The following is a 21,977-nucleotide window of genomic DNA, read 5'->3' as shown; positions in this document are numbered from 1 at the left end:
TACACACATGCACATATACACACACACACACACACACACAGGGATTATATATCTATATCTATCTATCTATCTATCTATCTATCTATCTATATATATATAATATACATCTTCCAGCTTAACCCACCAAATGCCGACAGCCTGGGTGCAAAGATATGGCAAAATACAGGAACAGACGTTTGCACTCACAGGTCTTGTTTCAAACTTTTAATGTGGAATGTTTTCGGGGTCAGGGGCGGACTGTCAGGTCGGGCAAATAGGTCCTTGCCCGAGGGCCCGGCATCTTAAGGGGGCCCCGTCCCATGCGTGATCAGATACTGTCTGCAGCAGCCAGCAATTTTTTTTATTTTTATTATTAATAATTATTTTTTCCCTTATGGATTTTGTACTGGGGGGAGGGGTCAGTGGGGGCCCTCTCACATCAAATGTGCGGCCGGTGGTAGTGGGTCAGGTCAGGTGATAGTCGTTTGGGGCCATATCATCAGTGCGGCGTGCCATCACTGTGGAGACTTGGAATCTGGAGAAAGAGAATGAAGCAGACATAGGAGCCGGGTGGTATGTTACACTCACTGCAGTGCACCTGAAATATGTGGACTGGGTTCAAATGACTCCAGAGTCCGGTCCACATATTAGATTACTCAGTTGTGGCTCCTGCAGCCTGCTCTGCTCCACCCACCCATGCGCCGGCCGTGCGCAGTTGCGCACACTCACGCAATTTTATCTGCGCGGGACTTGTTAGAGGCAGGCGGCACAGTGATAGCAGCAGGTGGTATAGAGCCAGCATCATGCCATGTGCTGAACTGGAGCACGAGCAAGAGGACTGATCAGTCAGGTCATAGTGAGAGGAGCCGTCTGGAATCCGGTCCGGATCATCATCTCTGATATGAGGATCTCATTAATCCTTCCCAACGGTGAGGGGGCCAGGGTGCAACAATGCAGAGTGTGTGTAGAGGGGGGGTGCAGCTAAACTAAATCTATACATAACATATTCTCCTCTTACATAGCGTTAGTAGCTACATATACACACTACCTGTTAGCTGTTCTCATGGATGTCTTTGCACCACACATTAGAAACTTTTTCAGCTGCATGCTTATAGTTTGTAGTTGTACATTTGGTGTAGAAGGAAGCAGAGATTATATCTGGCTGCTGTTTGGAGTGTTTAACGCTGAGACATATTAATTATTTGAATTTCTGAATATCAATTAGGCTATATGTGATGATCTCTCACATTGCAATAAACTTTATTATATTTTTATGGTGTCCATTTTCATGACTGCTCTGCATAGATAATATCTCGTTTAGAGATATTTTGCTATTGTTGATTAATTATTTATGTTTGCATGGTTGTATGAAATTGTATATTTTTGTATAATATAACTTTTCTGAATACCAGAGAATTCCTAACAATGCCAACAGACTGTTCACTGACGACTTCACCCCACATACTGACCATTCTATCTCTAACCCTATGCCACCTAGTCATACAATCAAATTGCTCAACACCACCCTGGCTCGCCCTGACTCTGTCCCAACTTCCTACTCTCAGATTTAGATTTCCAGATGTTGGGAGGTATGGTACACCAACAGAGGCTTAACAAGCGTTATGCTTAAATGTGTTGTTAATGTAACAGTGTGTTGAAATTGATTAGTTAAAGGGACATGAAACCCACAATTTTTCTTTTTTATGAATCAGATAGAACATACAATTTAAGCAACTTTCCAATTCATGCTCTTGGTATCATTTGTTGAAAAGCATATCTAGATAGGCTCAGAATTTTTGAGCTAGCTGCTGATTGGTGGCTGAATTTGTTTGCCTATTTTCCTTGGCATACTGATGTGTTCAGCTAGCTACCTGGAGTGCATTGCTATTTTTTGAATAAAATATACCAGGAGAATGAAGCAAAATTGATAACAGTCCAGAAGTAAATTGGAAAGTTGTTTAAAAATGTTCTATTTGAATCATGAAATAAAAAATGTGAATTTCATGTTCCTTTAAGGGCTTTTTAAACTGAGTGAACAAGTGTCTGTACAGGCACCAAATGTGTATGGCGTGTCTGGTTTTGTTTTTACTTTGCTTGAGGACTCGTTTTCTTATTGTGAAGAAATAACGTATCACACAAACCATGATTATATTGGTTTGGACTTGGAAGGGACTGTGTGGCAGAGGGAAGCTCTCTATAATAGTATATATCTGTATACAAGGAACTGGAGAGGGGGCTGTGTGTGAGGCATAGGGAACCTCTACATTGTGTTAAATCTGTATATATTAGGTTTTGCCGGGCATTAGACCTCTCTATCATACTGTATATCTCTACATGAGATGCTATAGGAGGGGAGCAGCAATTGTTCTACTGGGAGCTAGCTGAACATGGGTGAGCCAATAACAAGAGGCATATATGTGCATCCACCAATCTTCAGCTAAATCCCAGTAGTCCATTGCTGCTCCTGGACCTACCCAGATATGCTTTCAACAAATTATAGGAAGTGAATTAAGCAACTTAGATAATTTAAGTAAATTGTAATGAATAGCGTTTAAAATTGTATGTTCAATCTGAATCATTAAAGGGACAGTAAAGTCATAATTAGACATTCATGATTTAGACAGAGCATAAATTTTTAAACAGCTTTCCAATTTACTTCTATTATTTAATTTGCTTCCTTCTCTTGTTATCCTTTGCTGAAAGGTTTATCTAGATAAGCTCAGGAACAGCAAAGAACCTAGGTTCTAGCTGCTGATTGGTGGCTGCAAATATATACCACTTGTCATTAGGTCACCCATGTGTTCAGTTAGAAACCAGTAGTGTATTGCTGCTCCTTCAACAAATACCAAGAGAATGAAGCAAATTTGATAATAGACGTAAACTGGAAAGTTGTTTAAAATTGTCTGTTCTACCTAAATCATGAAAGAAAGATTTTGGGTTTCATGTTCTTTTAAAGTTTAATTTTACTCTCCCTTTAAAATTGATTTCTCTAAACCTGCCCTGGTTTCAGTTAAAATGGAGATAGTTTTATCTTTATTTAGTATAGACACCTACTTATAGGATCATGCATATCTTATTGAAAGGAAATATACAAATGAAGTGATTTCACATCCTTGTCAGCCCCTCATTACTTTCTGATCCATACTATAGTGCATATAGACATGGGGATTTTTTTCTTAGCATAAACACTTGTTAATTTACAATAATTGTCTCTTTATATGGCAATTAAAAACATGGTGGGGGAGGGGCATGTGAGGTAGGAGGGGCAATAGATGTGGGAGGGGCACATTATATGGGAGGGGCAATAGGGTGGAATAGGGACAGAGGAGAGAGGTAGGTAGGTGGAGAAAAGGGGGGGGGGCCCTGCCACACTTTTGCCCGGGGGCCCTGTTTGGTCTCAGTCTGCCCCTGTTCGGGGTATTATAACCCCATCATCAGCATACAACAGTGATAATAATAAAGCATTTTATAGTGTTTTACAAACAAAGTGTACCAATCACAAACCTCACATCTCCCCCAGCTTTCGCGGTAAAATTATCGGCAGTGGAACGCATAATGCGTTCCACCGTCATGGCTAATACCGGAAGTTTGAAACGTCACTTCCGGTTTATGCCCAAATTACGGATTTTATATACTCAAACAACAAATGTCAGAAAAAACCTGATTAGCTTCCAGGTTGTATACACATTGTGTTGGTGTAGAGTGATCAGTGCCTAAACAATTAGCATTATTAATACACTCGATTTCTCGTGTCAAACTGTGTGAGTGTACGTGTACATTGTTATAACAACCGTTGCCATAGAGACAATAATAAACAACGGCTCAAGTGCATACATACATTTAAAGTGAATAACACAGACCATATAGATGACTTATATATACTTAGAAATTTAAAACGGGATACAATAAATACATAATCCCCAAGGTTGAACATATAAAAAAAAAGGATTAAAATCAAAATCAAATTGGGTTACGCTGTTGTGCCACTGATAACACATCCCCACTATTTATAATGGATTGATCCAAACTTCATTACAGAATTACGTGTGATAAATATGAGCTGGGATAAGGCTGAACCAACTACAAACACTAAGATAAATGGGAGAACTGGTGGACCAGTGTAGCTGATCTGAACATATATATACAGTTCACATCTCTGTCTACCTTGAGACCAAATGTGATACCGCCGTCCATCCATTATATCAATAGATAAATACATTGTATCCGAAGATAAATACTTTGTAAGATAGACGATAGATATATACAGTATCAATAGATAAATATATTCATAGACTCAACGATAGATAAGCCACCTAAAAAACCTACTAGACAGGTTATATCGATCAGTAAATATATTAGTTAGACCGAAGATAGAAATATTACCTATACAATACATCTAATAGGAGTTAGGTAGCTACCATACAGATATACACTGTGGGGTTCATTTGAGGACATATGTCAAAAACACATCAGGATCACATTCCTATGATAGATTATGTTAATCGCACTTAATACTTTATCAATTTATCAATTGATAAATATTTTTCAAACACAAAGATAGATTGTGAATTTGAGATAAAGACTACATGCAACAATTATTGTCATATATTCACACAGAGTTCCATATTGCCTAGACTATTAAGACTTAGGTGCAGATGTGAGTAACTAACACAGGTAGGCCAGGCTTCCACATTATGTATTGGAATCAAAAATGATCCCAACCCACAGTGCTGAGAGAACAATGCGGGGAACCCCCTACCAAAAGAGGGGACACCGCAAAATGCAACTCAGAGCCACCATGCCACCCTGGCAGTACCCCAAGTAGGTAGCACACTACAGTAGATTTTTAAAGTCTGGCATGGTATTCAGGCCACCAGGTATAATAGTCCCTAGGCGGAACATCCACTGTGCTTCACATTTCAGAAGCTGCTTGTTGCGGTCTCCGCCTCGTTCCAATGGAGGTATATGATCTATCAATATGTAGCGTATCGAGGAGACCGAATGTCCCTCATTCGCGCAATGTCGTGCCATTGGCTGCTCAGAAGTTCCTTCCTTAATGGCCGTCCTTATGGCATGTCGATGATTAGCCATCCTTTCACGTAATGTTCCTGATGTCTTGCCAACATAGAACCTCGAGCATGGGCAAAACAGAAGATACACTACGTGCGTCGTAGTGCATGTTATAGAGTGTCTAATCTTGAAAGACCGGTTAGTATGTGGATGGTGGAAAACCTTTGTGCCAATTAGGCCACTGCATGTAGTGCAACCTAAACATCGGTATGATCCCCTGATGTTTCTTTTAGTGCCGGTGTTATAACTTGCTTTAGGGTCTGTTCTCATTAATAGATCTTTGAGGTTAGTGCCTCTCTTGAAACCCACCATGGGACTTAAATTATTGGTGAACGTGAGCTTTGGGTCGGAAGACATAATAGGCCAATGTTGGCGTAGAATCCGGCAAGTGCCCTTCGTTGCATGAGTAAAGGTGGTGGACATAATCAATTTGTCCACAGTGTCCCGTTTAGGTTTTGGTTGTATCAGTTCCGCTTGTGTTATCAGTGGCACAACAGAGTAACCCAATTTGATTTTGATTTTAATCCTTTTTTTTTGATATGTTCAACCTTAGGGATTATGTATTTATCGTATCCCGTTTTAAATTTCTTAGTATATATAAGTCATCTATATGGTCTGTGTTATTCACTTTAAATGTATGTATGCACTTGAGCCGTTGTTTATTATTGTCTCTATGGCAACAGTTGTTATAACAATGTACACGTACACTCACACAGTTTGACACGAGAAATCGAGTGTATTAATAATGCTAATTGTTTAGGCACTGATCACTCTACACCAACACAATGTGTGTACAACCTGGAAGCTAATCAGGTTTTTTCTGACATTTGTTGTTTGAGTATATAAAATCCGTAATTTGGGCATAAACCGGAAGTGACGTTTCAAACTTCCGGTATTAGCCATGACGGTGGAACGCATTATGCGTTCCACTGCTGATAATTTTACCGCGAAAGCTGGGGGAGATGTGAGGTTTGTGATTGGTACACTTTGTTTGTAAAACACTATAAAATGCTTTATTATTATCACTGTTGTATGCTGATGATGGGGTTATAATACCCCGAAAACGTTCCACATTAAAAGTTTGAAAAAAGACCTGTGAGTGCAAACGTCTGTTCCTGTATTTTGCCATATCTTTGCACCCAGGCTGTCGGCATTTGGTGGGTTAAGCTGGAAGATGTATATTATTTTCGTATGACCAGACGACAACCCCCGCTTTTGACCTGTTGATCCTGCATCTCTAACCTCTTTTGTGATTACTATTGTTTGTGCCATTACTCTTCTCCATAAAACTCCAAAAGAATTTATCTTACAGCTAAGTGAACTGGGACTTTACCATCTCCTAACTACATTTTGGGATTATAACTGTTAGTGCCTCTTCTTGTCTTTGATTTTCAGCTACCTGTGTTGGGACTTTACCATTGTCTCTACCATTGCTTTTCAGTAACATTCCTCCACAGTAACACAATGTCACAACTGGTGCAGGATGGGAGCTCCCCCTCTGAATTGGATATCCAAGTGGAAGACATGACTACTCAGGCCATGGCTGCACAGACAGGTACTGCTTCATATACTACAGATGATGCAAACCGGATCCTATTTGCACCCATCTCTAAATCAGTGGGTGAGACTCCTGTTAACTTGTATTATAGTTTGCTTAAACTAAAGAAAAGGGAAGTAGATCTAGCCCTACATGGGAGCTATTTATCCGATTATTACAGGATAGGCCATATACCTAGGGGTTTTAGAGTGCACAATATACCCACAATTGGAAGAGATAACCCTGAATTCAGAAAAAAATGGTGTTTCATATTGAACAAATGTTACCTTGACCTTATATTGCTAGTCATAGAGGAGGTTACCATTATTCTAGGTAAGGTAAGGGTAGAGATACAAACATTTGAATCAGTACACAATACCACTCTCATTAATGACTCTCAGGAGAATTGGTTACCTAAGCTAAAAACTCAAATAGACAAATATCAGAGTGATTTAATCATTTTCAAAAATAGAAAATTAGAGACAGTGAATAATGATTACATACAGGGCAAAGTCTATAAGTGGCTCACTACCACTACTAGCCAACAACCTAGGAGGAGACAAAGAAATAGGAGAGTACACTTTGATGCCATAGATACCAGTGGGGGGGATTCTACTGATACGGATAGGAACTCATCAGGTACACCTTTCACCCCTCCCAGTACATTTAGACAACGCAACCAATACCCTCAATATGAGCCAAGATCACAATCTACACCGACACATTTTTTAGGGGTGACTACACGATCACGGGGAGGGGGAGACACAACAGACCCCACATTAGGAGGGCGGGGCATCAGACACAGGCCCCCAAGACGTCCACGCCAGAGGACATAATTATCAACCTTAGTACACACACACTCACGGCGAGTGAGCGTGAAGTACTTAATAAAGGCCTTTCTTTTGTCCCAAGTGCACCCGTTTCTGATTTTGATTTGAAGTTTGATCTATATAAACTCAATAGATCCCTTAAAATTAAGGAATTTTTTCAGAATAAAGAAACTACTTGTACTAAAACTCAGGTTGAACTCAAATGTAAGTTACCAACTACTTTTGAGCCTGTTAATTGTAGCTCTAGTACTAAACCTTTTCTAAGATGGGTCTCTCAAGACCTTGATACTGTGAAAACAGAAACACTGTGGAAACACAATCTATCTAGGGACGAACAGAGGGCTATTCAAACCCTTCAAGCTGACTCCTCCATTGTAATTAGGCCCGCCGATAAGGGCGGGGCCATAGTGTTACTTAACTACACTGATTATAGAAATGACATTTTGGACCAGCTGTCTGACGCAAATACATACAAATCATTAACCAATGATCCCACTAACATTTACAAATCACAATTAGATACCCTTCTAGCATTGGGATTTGAACAGGGTTTTCTATCAGAACATATTTTGGAATTTTGTACTACCAAATTTCCCAGAGTACCTATTCTGTACTCTATCCCCAAAATCCACAAAACCTTGGACCATCCACCGGGCCGTCCGATAGTTTCGGCACGTGAGTCATTAACTCAGCCTGTAGCCCAGTTTGTGGATGTGTTACTACAACCGGTGGTTAAGGGGATACGTTCCTATATCATGGACACCAATGATTTCATTAGGAAGATACGGTCTGTTGACATCCAGCATGACGATTTACTCGTGAGTCTGGATGTCAACAGTCTGTACACTATTATACCTCATCACGAGGGACTAAAGGCAGTACAAGAACACCTTATTGACAACCCTAGATATGATGGTCCCCCGATAGAATATCTATCTTCTCTGATTGAATATTGTTTATTTAAAAACTATTTCAGATTTGAAAAGAAATTCTATCTGCAGGTGGCCGGTACTGCCATGGGTTCCTCCATGGCCCCTGCCTACGCCAACATATATATGTCACAATTTGAGAACATGTATTTATGGTCTCATACTGACACATCTATTATCTGTTATTACAGATATATAGATGACATCTTTTTGGTATGGCGGGGGGGCATGGAGGGACTCCAGGCTTGGTACAATTTTTACAATAACTGTACAGATAATGTAAAGTTTAAAATGACGGTGGATGAACAATCCATCAATTTTTTGGATCTGACAGTCTTTAAAGACACAGATAAACTGGGGACCACGCTGTACCATAAGCCCACTGATCGTAATTCTTTACTTAGGGCAGACAGCTGTCATCCCCCTGCACTGTTGAAGGGTATTGTCAAATCACAATGTATAAGAACTATGAGAAATAATTCGAATACTGCAACAGGGGTCTCCCAACTGATTGGAGTGGGTGAGAGGTTCCGCTCGAGAGGGTACAAGGCATCTGTGATTCAAGAATCCGTGGAAGCTGTATCCACTTTGACACAAGCGGAACTGATACAACCAAAACCTAAACGGGACACTGTGGACAAATTGATTATGTCCACCACCTTTTCTCCTGCAACGAAGGGCACTGGCCGGATTCTACGCCAACATTGGCCTATTATGTCTTCCGACCCAAAGCTCACGTTCACCAATAATTTAAGTCCCATGGTGGGTTTCAAGAGAGGCACTAACCTCAAAGATCTATTAATGAGAACAGACCCTAAAGCAAGTTATAACACCGGCACTAAAAGAAACATCAGGGGATCATACCGATGTTTAGGTTGCACTACATGCAGTGGCCTAATTGGCACAAAGGTTTTCCACCATCCACATACTAACCGGTCTTTCAAGATTAGACACTCTATAACATGCACTACGACGCACGTAGTGTATCTTCTGTTTTGCCCATGCTCGAGGTTCTATGTTGGCAAGGAGATGGTAAAGTCCCAGTTCACTTAGCTGTAAGATAAATTCTTTTGGAGTTTTATGGAGAAGAGTAATGGCACAAACAATAGTAATCACAAAAGAGGTTAGAGATGCAGGATCAACAGGTCAAAAGCGGGGGTTGTCGTCTGGTCATACGAAAATAATATACATCTTCCAGCTTAACCCACCAAATGCCGACAGCCTGGGTGCAAAGATATGGCAAAATACAGGAACAGACGTTTGCACTCACAGGTCTTTTTTCAAACTTTTAATGTGGAACGTTTTCGGGGTATTATAACCCCATCATCAGCATACAACAGTGATAATAATAAAGCATTTTATAGTGTTTTACAAACAAAGTGTACCAATCACAAACCTCACATCTCCCCCAGCTTTCGCGGTAAAATTATCAGCAGTGGAACGCATAATGCGTTCCACCGTCATGGCTAATACCGGAAGTTTGAAACGTCACTTCCGGTTTATGCCCAAATTACGGATTTTATATACTCAAACAACAAATGTCAGAAAAAACCTGATTAGCTTCCAGGTTGTACACACATTGTGTTGGTGTAGAGTGATCAGTGCCTAAACAATTAGCATTATTAATACACTCGATTTCTTGTGTCAAACTGTGTGAGTGTACGTGTACATTGTTATAACAACTGTTGCCATAGAGACAATAATAAACAACGGCTCAAGTGCATACATACATTTAAAGTGAATAACACAGACCATATAGATGACTTATATATACTAAGAAATTTAAAACGGGATACGATAAATACATAATCCCTAAGGTTGAACATATCAAAAAAAAGGATTAAAATCAAAATCAAATTGGGTTACTCTGTTGTGCCACTGATAACACAAGCGGAACTGATACAACCAAAACCTAAACGGGACACTGTGGACAAATTGATTATGTCCACCACCTTTACTCATGCAACGAAGGGCACTTGCCGGATTCTACGCCAACATTGGCCTATTATGTCTTCCGACCCAAAGCTCACGTTCACCAATAATTTAAGTCCCATGGTGGGTTTCAAGAGAGCCACTAACCTCAAAGATCTATTAATGAGAACAGACCCTAAAGCAAGTTATAACACCGGCACTAAAAGAAACATCAGGGGATCATACCGATGTTTAGGTTGCACTACATGCAGTGGCCTAATTGGCACAAAGGTTTTCCACCATCCACATACTAACCGGTCTTTCAAGATTAGACACTCTATAACATGCACTACGACGCACGTAGTGTATCTTCTGTTTTGCCCATGCTCGAGGTTCTATGTTGGCAAGACGTCAGGAACATTACGTGAAAGGATGGCTAATCATCGACATGCCATAAGGACGGCCATTAAGGAAGGAACTTCTGAGCAGCCAGTGGCACGACATTGCGCGAATGAGGGACATTCGGTCTCCTCGATACGCTACATATTGATAGATCATATACCTCCATTGGAACGAGGCGCAGACCGCAACAAGCAGCTTCTGAAATGTGAAGCACAGTGGATGTTCCGCCTAGGAACTATTATACCTGGTGGCCTGAATACCATGCCAGACTTTAAAAATCTACTGTAGTGTGCTACCTACTTGGGGTACTGCCAGGGTGGCATGGTGGCTCTGAGTTGCATTTTGCGGTGTCCCCTCTTTTGGTAGGGGGTTCCCCGCATTGTTCTCTCAGCACTGTGGGTTGGGATCATTTTTGATTCCAATACATAATGTGGAAGCCTGGCCTACCTGTGTTAGTTACTCACATCTGCACCTAAGTCTTAATAGTCTAGGCAATATGGAACTCTGTGTGAATATATGACAATAATTGTCGCATGTAGTCTTTATCTCAAATTCACAATCTATCTTTGTGTTTGAAAAATATTTATCAATTGATATCAAGTATTAAGTGCGATTAACATAATCTATCATAGGAATGTGATCCTGATGTGTTTTTGACATATGTCCTCAAATGAACCCCACAGTGTATATCTGTATGGTAGCTACCTAACTCCTATTAGATGTATAGTATAGGTAATATTTCTATCTTCGGTCTAACTAATATATTTACTGATTGATATAACCTGTCTAGTAGGTTTTTTAGGTGGCTTATCTATCGTTGAGTCTATGAATATATTTATCTATTGATACTGTATATATCTATCGTCTATCTTACAAAGTATTTATCTTCGGATACAATGTATTTATCTATTGATATAATGGACGGACGGCGGTATCACATTTGGTCTCAAGGTAGACAGAGATGTGAACTGTATATATATGTTCAGATCAGCTACACTGGTCCACCAGTTCTCCCATTTATCTTAGTGTTTGTAGTTGGTCAGCCTTATCCCAGCTCATATTTATCACACGTAATTCTGTAATGAAGTTTGGATCAATCCATTAAAAATATTGGGGATGTGTTATCAGTGGCACAACAGGGTAACCCAATTTGATTTTGATCCTTTTTTTTGATATGTTCAACCTTAGGGATTATGTATTTATTGTATCCTGTTTTAAATTTCTAAGTATAAATAAGTCATCTATATGGTCTGTGTTATTCACTTTAAATGTATGTATGCACTTGAGCCGTTGTTTATTATTGTCTCTATGGCAACGGTTGTTATAACAATGTACACGTACACTCACACAGTTTGACACGAGAAATCGAGTGTATTAATAATGCTAATTGTTTAGGCACTGATCACTCTACACCAACACAATGTGTGTACAACCTGGAAGCTAATCAGGTTTTTTCTGACATTTGTTGTTTGAGTATATAAAATCCGTAATTTGGGCATAAACCGGAAGTGACGTTTCAAACTTCCGGTATTAGCCATGACGGTGGAACGCATTATGCGTTCCACTGCCGATAATTTTACCGCGAGAGCTGGGGGAGATGTGAGGTTTGTGATTGGTACACTTTGTTTGTAAAACACTATAAAATGCTTTATTATTATCACTGTTGTATGCTGATGATGGGGTTATAATACCCCGAAAACGTTCCACATTAAAAGTTTGAAAAAAGACCTGTGAGTGCAAACGTCTGTTCCTCTCTCTCTCTCTCTCTCTCTCTATCTCTCTCTCTATATATATATATATATATATATATATATATATATATATATATATACACACATACACACTATGTCACAAAAGTGAGTACACCCCTCACATCTCTGTAAATATTTTATTATATATTTTCATGCGACAACACTGAAGAAATGACACCTTGCTACAATGTAAAGTAGTGAGTGTACAGCCAGTATAACACTGTAAATTTCCGGTCCCCTTAAAATAAATCAACACACAGCCATTAATGTCCAAACTGTTGGCAACAAAAGTGAGTACACCCCTAAGTGGAAATGTCCAAATTGGGCCAAATGAGCCATTTTCCCTACCCGGTGTCATGTGACTCAGTGTTAAAAGGTCTTAGGTGTGAATGGGGAGCAAGTGTGTTAAATTTGGTGTTATCGCTCTCACACTCTCTCAAACTGGTCACTGGAAGTTCAACATGGCACCTCATGGCAAAGAACCCTCTGAGGATATGAAAAAAATAATTTTTTCTCTACATAAAGATGGCCTAGGCTATAAGAAGAATGCCAAGACCCTGAAACTGAGCTGCAGCACGGTAGGCAAGACCATACAGCGGTTTCACAGGACAGGTTCCACTCAGAACAGGCCTCGCCATGGTCGACCAAAGAAGTTGAGTGCATGTGCTCAGCGTCATATCAAGAGGTTGTTTTTGGGAAATAGACGTATGAGTGCTGCCAGCATTGCTGCAGAGGTTGAAGGGGTGGGGGGTCAGCGTGTCAGTGCTCAGACCATATGCCGCACACTGCATCAAATTGGTCTGCATGGCTGTCATCCCAGAAGGAAGCCTCTTCTAAAGATGATGCACAAGAAAGCCTGCAAACAGTTTGCTGAAGACAAGCAGACTAAGGACATGGATTACTGGAACCATCTCCTGTGGTTCGAGGAGACCAAGATAAACTTATTTGGTTCAGATGGTGTCAAGCATGTGTGGCGGCAAACAGGTGAGGAGTACAAAGACAAGTGTGTCTTGCCTACAGTCAAGCAGGTTTGGGCCTGTATGAGTGCTGCCGGTACTGGGAAGCTACAGTTCATTGAAGGAACCATGAATGCCAACATGTACTGTGACATACTGAAGCAAAGCATGATCCCCTCCCTTTGGAGAGAGGGCCACTGGGCAGTATTCCAACATGATAATGACCCAAACAGACCTCCAAGACGACCACTGCCTTGCTAAAGGAGCTGAGGGTAAAGGTGATAAACTGGCCAAGCATGTCTCAAGACCTAAACCCTATTGAGCATCTGTGGGGCATACTCAAACAGAAGGTGGGAGAAGCGCAAGTTCTCTAACACCCACCAGCTTTGTGATGTCGTCATGGACGAGTGGAAGAGGACTCCATTGGCAACCTGTGAAGCTCTTGTGAACTTCATGCCCAAGAGGGTTAAGGCAGTGCTGGAAAATAATGGTGGACACACAAAATATTGACATTTTGGGCCCAATTTGTACATTTCCACTTAGGGGTGTACTTACTTTTGTTTCCAATGGTATAAACATTAATGGCTGTGTGTTGAGTTATTTTGAGAGGACAGCAAATTTACACTGTTATACGGGCTGTACACTCGCTACTTTACATTTTGTGAGATACTGTATATATATGCGTGTGTGTATGAGCAAATCATATATAAACATTACATTTTTTATTTTAGAGAAGGAAATAAGTTTACAAAATAAAACTTTTTGACAGTTATTTTTAACTGGTATAGAAACAGCTTTGTAAACCAGATGCATTAAATTATTCAGATGGAAGCTTATAAATTTACCTTGACAATGTTCAAATACATTTACTGTATGGTTTCCTTTTAAAACCTCTTCAAGGCGTAGAGAAATTCTCCCACACGGAACAGTCAGCTTCTCCCTTTTTAGTATAGAGTCAGGTTGATTTTCCCTTCTGGCATGTAGCAGCAGAACACAACTAGTGTTATTAAGTGCTAACAGAGGAGACAATTCTGTGACAGCAGTTACTGTGTGCTCCAAATCATTTTGATAGGATGAAGAGCAAGGTCTTTCTTTACTGTCCCTTGAAAGATTGTCCTTGTTATGGGAGTCAAGTCTTTGCTTTTTAGCCACAGGTTCTGTTTGGTAGGAAGCATTATAGTCAAAAAGGGACCTAATGGCCATATTTAGCACATTAGTTTGACACTTTGTAACTGGGGAGAGTGAAGTTATTTCTTCATCCATTAGAAGTGATAAGGCTACGTTGCTCAGTGATCTGTGAAAAATAACATAACACGATGCTGTAAACAAGCTTATGTTTTTCAGAAGGAAAGAATAAAGAAACAAGGCAATCTTAATCTCCTTTAAATCTTAACAATAATAATAAAAGAGAATAAGAAGTAATGATTATGAATGTGCAGAATAACCTTTAAAGAAAATCAACGTTGAAAAGAAACACTATGTAAAATAGAAATATATAAACAGTAAGGGTGATAGACTTACAGATTGTTAGGTTTTATGTGATAATCATTTATAAGTGGGTAACAAATAATACATAATGGTAATGACAAAAGTGGCATCATTTTAAAGAGACATGAAAGTCAAAATGTCATTATTCAGAGAGAGCACGCCATTTTAAAGTGAAAGTAAATCCTAGCGTTGTACAAACGCTAGGATTGACTATTGAAACAAATAAAGGGGACTATCATTCATGAAGTATAAGATACTTCATGTAGAAACCTCCTTTAAACCGATCACCGTTCTCAGCTGCTACAGCAGCCCACGGCTTAGCCAATAGCCGTGCAGTAAATCTGGCTACCATGGGCGTCAAGCCGGATTTACCGCACGGCTATTGGCTAAGAGGTGATGAGCTTTCTACATGAAGTATTTTATACTTCATGAATGAAAGTCCCCTTTATTTGTTTCAATAGTTAATCCTAGCGTTTGTACAACGCTAGGATTGACTTTCACTTTAAGACTATTTTCAATTCAGTTCTATTATATGTACTTTGTTCTCTTGATATCCTTTAATGAAAAGCATATATAGATATCCTCAGCTGCACCAATGCACTACTGAGAGCTAGCTGGTGATTTGCGACACATATATCTCCTGCCATTGGTGTACCAAAGTGTGCAGCTAGCTCCCAGCTTTGCATTTCTCATCTGGAGCCTATCACCGAGATTACGAGTTTTGCGGTAACAGGGGTGCGGTGCCAACGAGCAGTTTCAGTTCACGCTCACCTACAAACAACGCTGGTATTACGGGTTTTTTTTCAACCCGGCGTTAGCCTCTAAAAAGTGAGTGGAGAGCAAAATTTAGCTCCACATCTCACCTCAATACCAGCGCTGCTTACGGTAGCGGTGAGCTGGCTAAACGTGCTTGTGCACGATTTCCCCATAAGAATCAATAGGGCAGAATCTGCTGAACAAAAAAACCTAACACCTGCAAAAAAGCAGCGTTCAGCTCCTAACGCAGCCCCATTGATTCCTATGGGGAAAGTAAATTTATGTCTACACCTAACACCCTAACATGAATCCCGAGTCTAAACACCCCTAATCTTACACTTATTAACCCCAAATCTGCCGCCCCCGACATCGCCGCCACCTGCATTATATTATTAACCCCTAATCTGCCGCTCCGGACACCGCCGCCACCGACATTATACTTATGAACCCCTAATCTGCTGCCCACATCGCCGAAACCTACATTATATTTATTAACCCCTAATCTGCCGCCCCAACGTCGCCGCCAAATACCTACATTTATTAACCCTTAATCTGCCACCCCCAACGTCGCCGCCACTATAATAAATATATTAACCCCTAAACCTAAGTCTAACCCTAACTCCCCTACCTTAAATATAATTTAAAATAATCTAAATAAAATTACTACAATTAAATTAATTATTCCTATTTAAAACTAAATACTTACCTGTAAAATAAACCCTAAGCTAGCTACAATATAACTAATAGTTACATTGTAGCTATTTTAGGATTTATTTTTATTTTACAGGCAACTTTATATTTATTTTAACTAGGTAGAATAGTTACTAAATTTACTAACTACCAAGATAAAATAAGTACAAATTTACCTGTAAAATAAACCCTAACCTAAGTTACAATTACATCTAACACTACACTATAATTAAATTAATTACCTAAACCAAATACAATTAAATACAATTAAATTAAATAAACTAAAGTACGAAACCCCCCCACTAAATTACAAAAAATAATAAAATAATTACAAGAATTTTAAACTAATTACACCTACTCTAATCCCCCTAATAAAATAAAAAAGCCCCCCAAAATAAAAAAAAAATCCCTACCCTATACTAAATTACAAATAGCCCTTAAAAGGGCTTTTTGCGGGGCATTGCCCCAAAGCAATCAGCTCTTTTACCTGTAAAAAAAAAATACAATACCCCCCCAACATTACAACCCACCACCCACACACCCAACCCTACTCTAAAACCCACCCAATCCCACCTTAAAGGGACAGTCTATACCAGAATTTTTATTTTTTAAAAGATAGATAATACCTTTATTACCCATTCCCCAATTTTGCATAACCAACACAGTTATAATATACTTTTAACCTCTGTGATTATCTTGAATCTAAGCCTCTGCAAACTGCCCCTTTTTTCAGTTCTTTTGACAGATTTGCAGTCTAGCCAATCAGTGCCTGCTCCCAGATAACTTCTCGTGCACGAGCACAGTGTTATCTATATGAAATACGTGAACTAACACCCTCTAGTGGTGAAAAACTGTTAAAATGCAATCTGAAAGAGGTGGGCTTCAAGGTCTAAGAAATTAGCATATGAACCTCCTAGGTTAAGCTTTCAACTAAGAATATCAAGAGAACAAAGCAAAATTGGTGATAAAAGTAAATTGGAAAATTGTTTAAAATTACATGCTCTATCTGAATCCTGAAAGTTTATTTTGGCCTAGACTGTCCCTTTAATAAAACCTAACACTACCCCCTTGAAGATCACCCTACCTTGAGACGTCTTCACGCAACCGAGCAGAAGTGGTCCTCCAGAGGGGCAGAAGTCTTCATCCGATCCGGGCAGAAGAGGACCTCCAGACGGGCAGAAGTCTTCATCCAGGCGGCATCTTCTATCTTCATCCATCCGATTAGGAGCAGTTCCATCTTGAAGACATCCGACACGGAGCATCCATCCAGACCGACGACTACCCGACGAATGACGGTTCCTTTAAATGACGTCATCCAAGATGGCGTCCCTTGAATTCTGATTGGCTGATAGGATTCTATCAGCCAATCGGAATTAAGGTAGGAAAAATCCAATTGACTGATGCAATCAGCCAATAGGATTGAGCTTGCATTCTATTGGCTGATTGGAACAGTCAATAGAATGCAAGCTCAATCCTATTGGCTGATTGGATCAGCCAATAGGATTGAACTTCAATCCTATTGGCTGATTGCATCAGCCAATAGGATTTTTCCTACCTTAATTCCGATTGGCTGATAGAATACTATCAGCCAATCGGAATTCAAGGGACGCCATCTTGGATGACGTCATTTAAAGGAACTGTCATTCGTCGGGTAGTCGTCGATCTGGATGGATGCTCCGCGTCGGATGTCTTCAAGATGGAGCTGCTCCTCGTCGGATGGATGAAGATGCCACCTGGATGAAGACTTCTGCCCGTCTGGAGGTCCTCTTCTGCCCGGATCGGATGAAGACTTCTGCCCCTCTGGAGGATCACTTCTGCCCGGTTTGGTGAAGACGTCTCAAGGTAGGGTGATCTTCCAGGGGTAGTGTTAGGTTTTATTAAGGGGGGATTGGGTGGGTTTTAGAGTAGGGTTAGGTGTGTGGGTGGTGGGTTGTAATGTTGGGGGGGGTAGTGTATTTTTTTTTACAGGTAAAAGAGCTGATTACTTTGGGGCAATGCCCCGCAAAAGGCCCTTTTAAGGGCTATTTGTAATTTAGTATAGGGTAGGGATTTTTTTTATTTTGGGGGGCTTTTTTATTTTATTAGGGGGATTAGATTAGGTGTATTTAGTTTTAAATTCTTGTAATTATTTTATTTTTTTCTGTAATTTAGTGTTTGTTTTTTTCATACTTTAGTTTATTTAATTTAATTGTAGTTAATTTAGGAAATTATTTTAATTATAGTGTAGTGTTAGGTGTAATTGTAATTTAGGTTAGTATTTATTTTACAGGTAAATTTGTCTTTATTTTAACTAGGTAGTTATTAAATAGTTAATAACTATTTAATAACTATTGTACCTAGTTAAAATAAATACAAAGTTGCCTGTAAAATAAAAATAAACCCTAAGCTAGATACAATGTAACTATTAGTTATATTGTAGCTATCTTAAAGTTTATTTTATCGGTAAGTTTTTAGTTTTAAATAGGAATAATTAATTTAATTGTAGTAATTTTATTTTGTTTTATTTAAATTACATTGAAGTTAGGGGGGGTTAGGGGTTAATACATTTAATATAGTTGAGGCGACGTTGTGGGCGGCAGATTAGGGGTTAATAAATGTAGGTGTCGGCGATGTTAGGGACGGCAGATTAGGGGTTAATAAAATGTAACTAGTGTTTGTGAGGCGGGAGTGCGGCGGTTTAGGGGTTAATATATTTATTGAAGTGGCGGTGATGTCCGGTCAGCAGATTAGGGGTTTAAAACATTATTTAAGTGTTTGCGATGTGGGGGGGGGGGGGGGGGGGGGGCTCGGTTTAGGGGTTAATAGGTAGTTTATGGGTGTTAGTGTACTTTTTATCACTTTAATTAAGAGTTTTATGTTACGGCGTTAGCCCATAAAACTCTTAACTACTAACTATTAAATGCGAAGGAATCTTGACAGGAGAGGGTCTACCACTCACTTTCTCCAAGAATCGTAATACCAGCGTTAGGCAAATCCCATTAAAAAGATAGGATACGCAATTGACGTAAGGGGATTTGCTGTATGCTCGAGTCGCGGAAAAAAAGTGAGCGGTGCACCTGTACCTGCCAGACTCGTAATACCAGCAGGCATTAAAAAGCAGCGTTGGGACCTCTCAATGCTGCTTTTTGAGGCTAACGCAAGACTCGTAATCTAGCCGTATGTGTTTAGTCCCTTTGCATGGACTATATGAAAGCAGTAGTGCAATAATAAAGGGCAACATTTAAGATGCAGCTTTTAAGCTTATTCAGCTCCAGGCCCAAATAAGGGACTTATCCAACTGGGGTGAGTGGCAGCGTTGGCTTGTGCAATGATAAATGAGTGCAGCGTAATTTTAATAACAAGGTTATTAACAAGGTATAGAAGAATTGCTGCTCTGTAGAGAGCAAGTACAATTTTATTATGAAGTGGAAATTGTTTTCATTAATTATTATCATTAATTTGAGTAGTCCTGGAAAATTCTGTAGCGCTGGGTACAAAGTTAGAGTTTTATATAATGAAAAAGAGATGTGGTAAGATACAAATACATAACAGGCTAAACAAAACTATTAAGTTCTAAAGAGCTTACAGTCTACAGGTTGAGGGTACAGACACTAGCGGCTAGATTTAGAGTTTTGTCGGTAACGACCCGCGTAGCTAACACTGGCTTTTTTTCTGGCCGCACCTTTAAAATAACTCTGGTATTGAGAGTCCACAGAATGGCTGCGTTAGGCTCCAAAAAAGGAGCGTAGAGCATATTTAACGCCACTGCAACTCTCGATACCAGAGTTGCTTACGGAAGCGGCCAGCTTCAAAAACGTGCTCATGCACGATTCCCCCATAGGAAACAATGGGGCTGTTTGAGCTGAAAAAAAACCTAACACCTGCAAAAAAGCCGCGTTCAGCTCCTAACGCAGCCCCATTGTTGTCTATGGGGAAACACTTCCTACGTCTGCACCTAACACCCTAACATGTACCCCGAGTCTAAACACCCCTAACCTTACACTTATTAACCCCTATTCAGCCAATAGAATGCGAGCTCAATCTGATTGGCTGATCGGATCGGCCAATCGGATTGAACTTGATTCTGATTGGCTGATTCCATCAGCCAATCAGAATTTTCCTACCTTAATTCCGATTGGCTGATAGAATCCTATCAGCCAATCGGAATTCGAGGGACGCCATCTTGGATGACGTCTCTTAAAGGAGCCTTCATTCGTCGGTAGTCCGTCGGGCCAGCAGGATGTTCCGCGTCGGAGGTCTGCAAGATGGATCCGGAAGAAAAAAGTTTGAAGATGCCGTTGATAGAAGACTTCAGCCGGATCATGGACCTCTTCAGCTCCCGCTTGGATGATGACTTTAGCCGGATCATGGACCTCTTCAGCTCCCGCTTGGATGATGACTTCATCCGGATCATGGACCTCTTCAGCCCCCTGCTTGGGCTTGGATCAGGACATCGGAGGAGCTCTTCTGGATCGATCGGTGAACCTGGTATGGTGAAGATAAGGTAGGAAGATCTTCAGGGGCTTAGTGTTAGGTTTATTTAAGGGGGGTTTGGGTTAGATTAGGGGTATGTGGGTGGTGGGTTGTAATGTTGGGGGGGGGGTATTGTATGTGTTTTTTTTACAGGCAAAAGAGCTGAATTCTTTGGGGCATGCCCCGCAAAGGGCCCTGTTCAGGGCTGGTAAGGTAAAAGAGCTTTGAACTTTAGTAATTTAGAATAGGGTAGGGCATTTTTTTATTTTGGGGGTCTTTGTTATTTTATTAGGGGGCTTAGAGTAGGTGTAATTAGTTTAAAATTGTTGTAATATTTTTCTGATGTTTGTAAATATTTTTTTATTTTTTGTAACTTAGTTCTTTTTTATTTTTTGTACTTTAGTTAGTTTATTTCATTGTATTTATTTGTAGATATTGTATTTAATTAATGTATTGATAGTGTAGTGTTAGGTTTAATTGTAGGTAATTGTAGGTATTTTATTTAATTAATTTATTGATAGTGTAGTGTTAGGTTTAATTGTAACTTAGGTTAGGATTTATTTTACAGGTAATTTTGTAATTATTTTAACTATTTTAGCTATTGTACCTGGTTAAAATAAATACAAAGTTACCTGTAAAATAAATATAAATCCTAAAATAGCTATAATATAAATATAATTTATATTGTAGCTATATTAGGATTTATTTTACAGGTAAGTATTTAGCTTTAAATTGGAATAATTTATTTAATAAGAGTTAATTTATTTCGTTAGATTTAAATTATATTTAACTTAGGGGGGTGTTAGTGTAAGGGTTAGACTTAGCTTTAGGGGTTAATAAATTTATTAGAATAGCGGTGAGATCCAGTCGGCAGATTAGGGGTTAATGTTTGAAGTTAGGTGTCGGCGATGTTAGGGAGGGCAGATTAGGGGTTAATACTATTTATTATAGGGTTAGTGAGGCGGATTAGGGGTTAATAATTTTATTATAATAGCGGTGCGGTCCGGTCGGCAGATTAGGGGTTAATAAGTGTAGGCAGGTGGAGGCGACGTTGTGGGGGGCAGATTAGGAGTTAATAAATATAATATAGGGGTCGGCGGTGTTAGGGGCAGCAGATTAGGGGTACATAAGGATAACATAAGTAGCGGCGCTTTGCGGTCGGCAGATTAGGGGTTAATAAGTGTAGGCAGGTGGAGGTGACGTTGTGGGGGGCAGGTTAGGGGTTA

The 21,977-nt window shown here is 39.8% G+C and overlaps 1 protein-coding gene across 1 annotated transcript in view; it reads right to left on the bottom strand.

Moving 5' to 3' along the window:
• The window catches only part of LOC128652275 (Fanconi anemia group B protein), a 226,294-nt gene that overhangs the window by 1,714 nt on the left and 202,603 nt on the right, over window positions 1-21,977 (bottom strand). The window contains exon 6 of the mRNA XM_053705213.1: window positions 14,211-14,659. Within this exon, the coding sequence (XP_053561188.1) occupies window positions 14,211-14,659 (449 nt within the window). The remainder of the gene's footprint in view (window positions 1-14,210; window positions 14,660-21,977) is intronic.

Source organism: Bombina bombina, chromosome 3 (assembly GCF_027579735.1).
Source record: "Bombina bombina isolate aBomBom1 chromosome 3, aBomBom1.pri, whole genome shotgun sequence".
Taxonomy (NCBI): domain Eukaryota; kingdom Metazoa; phylum Chordata; class Amphibia; order Anura; family Bombinatoridae; genus Bombina; species Bombina bombina.
This window is presented reverse-complemented; position numbering and strand designations above follow the sequence as displayed.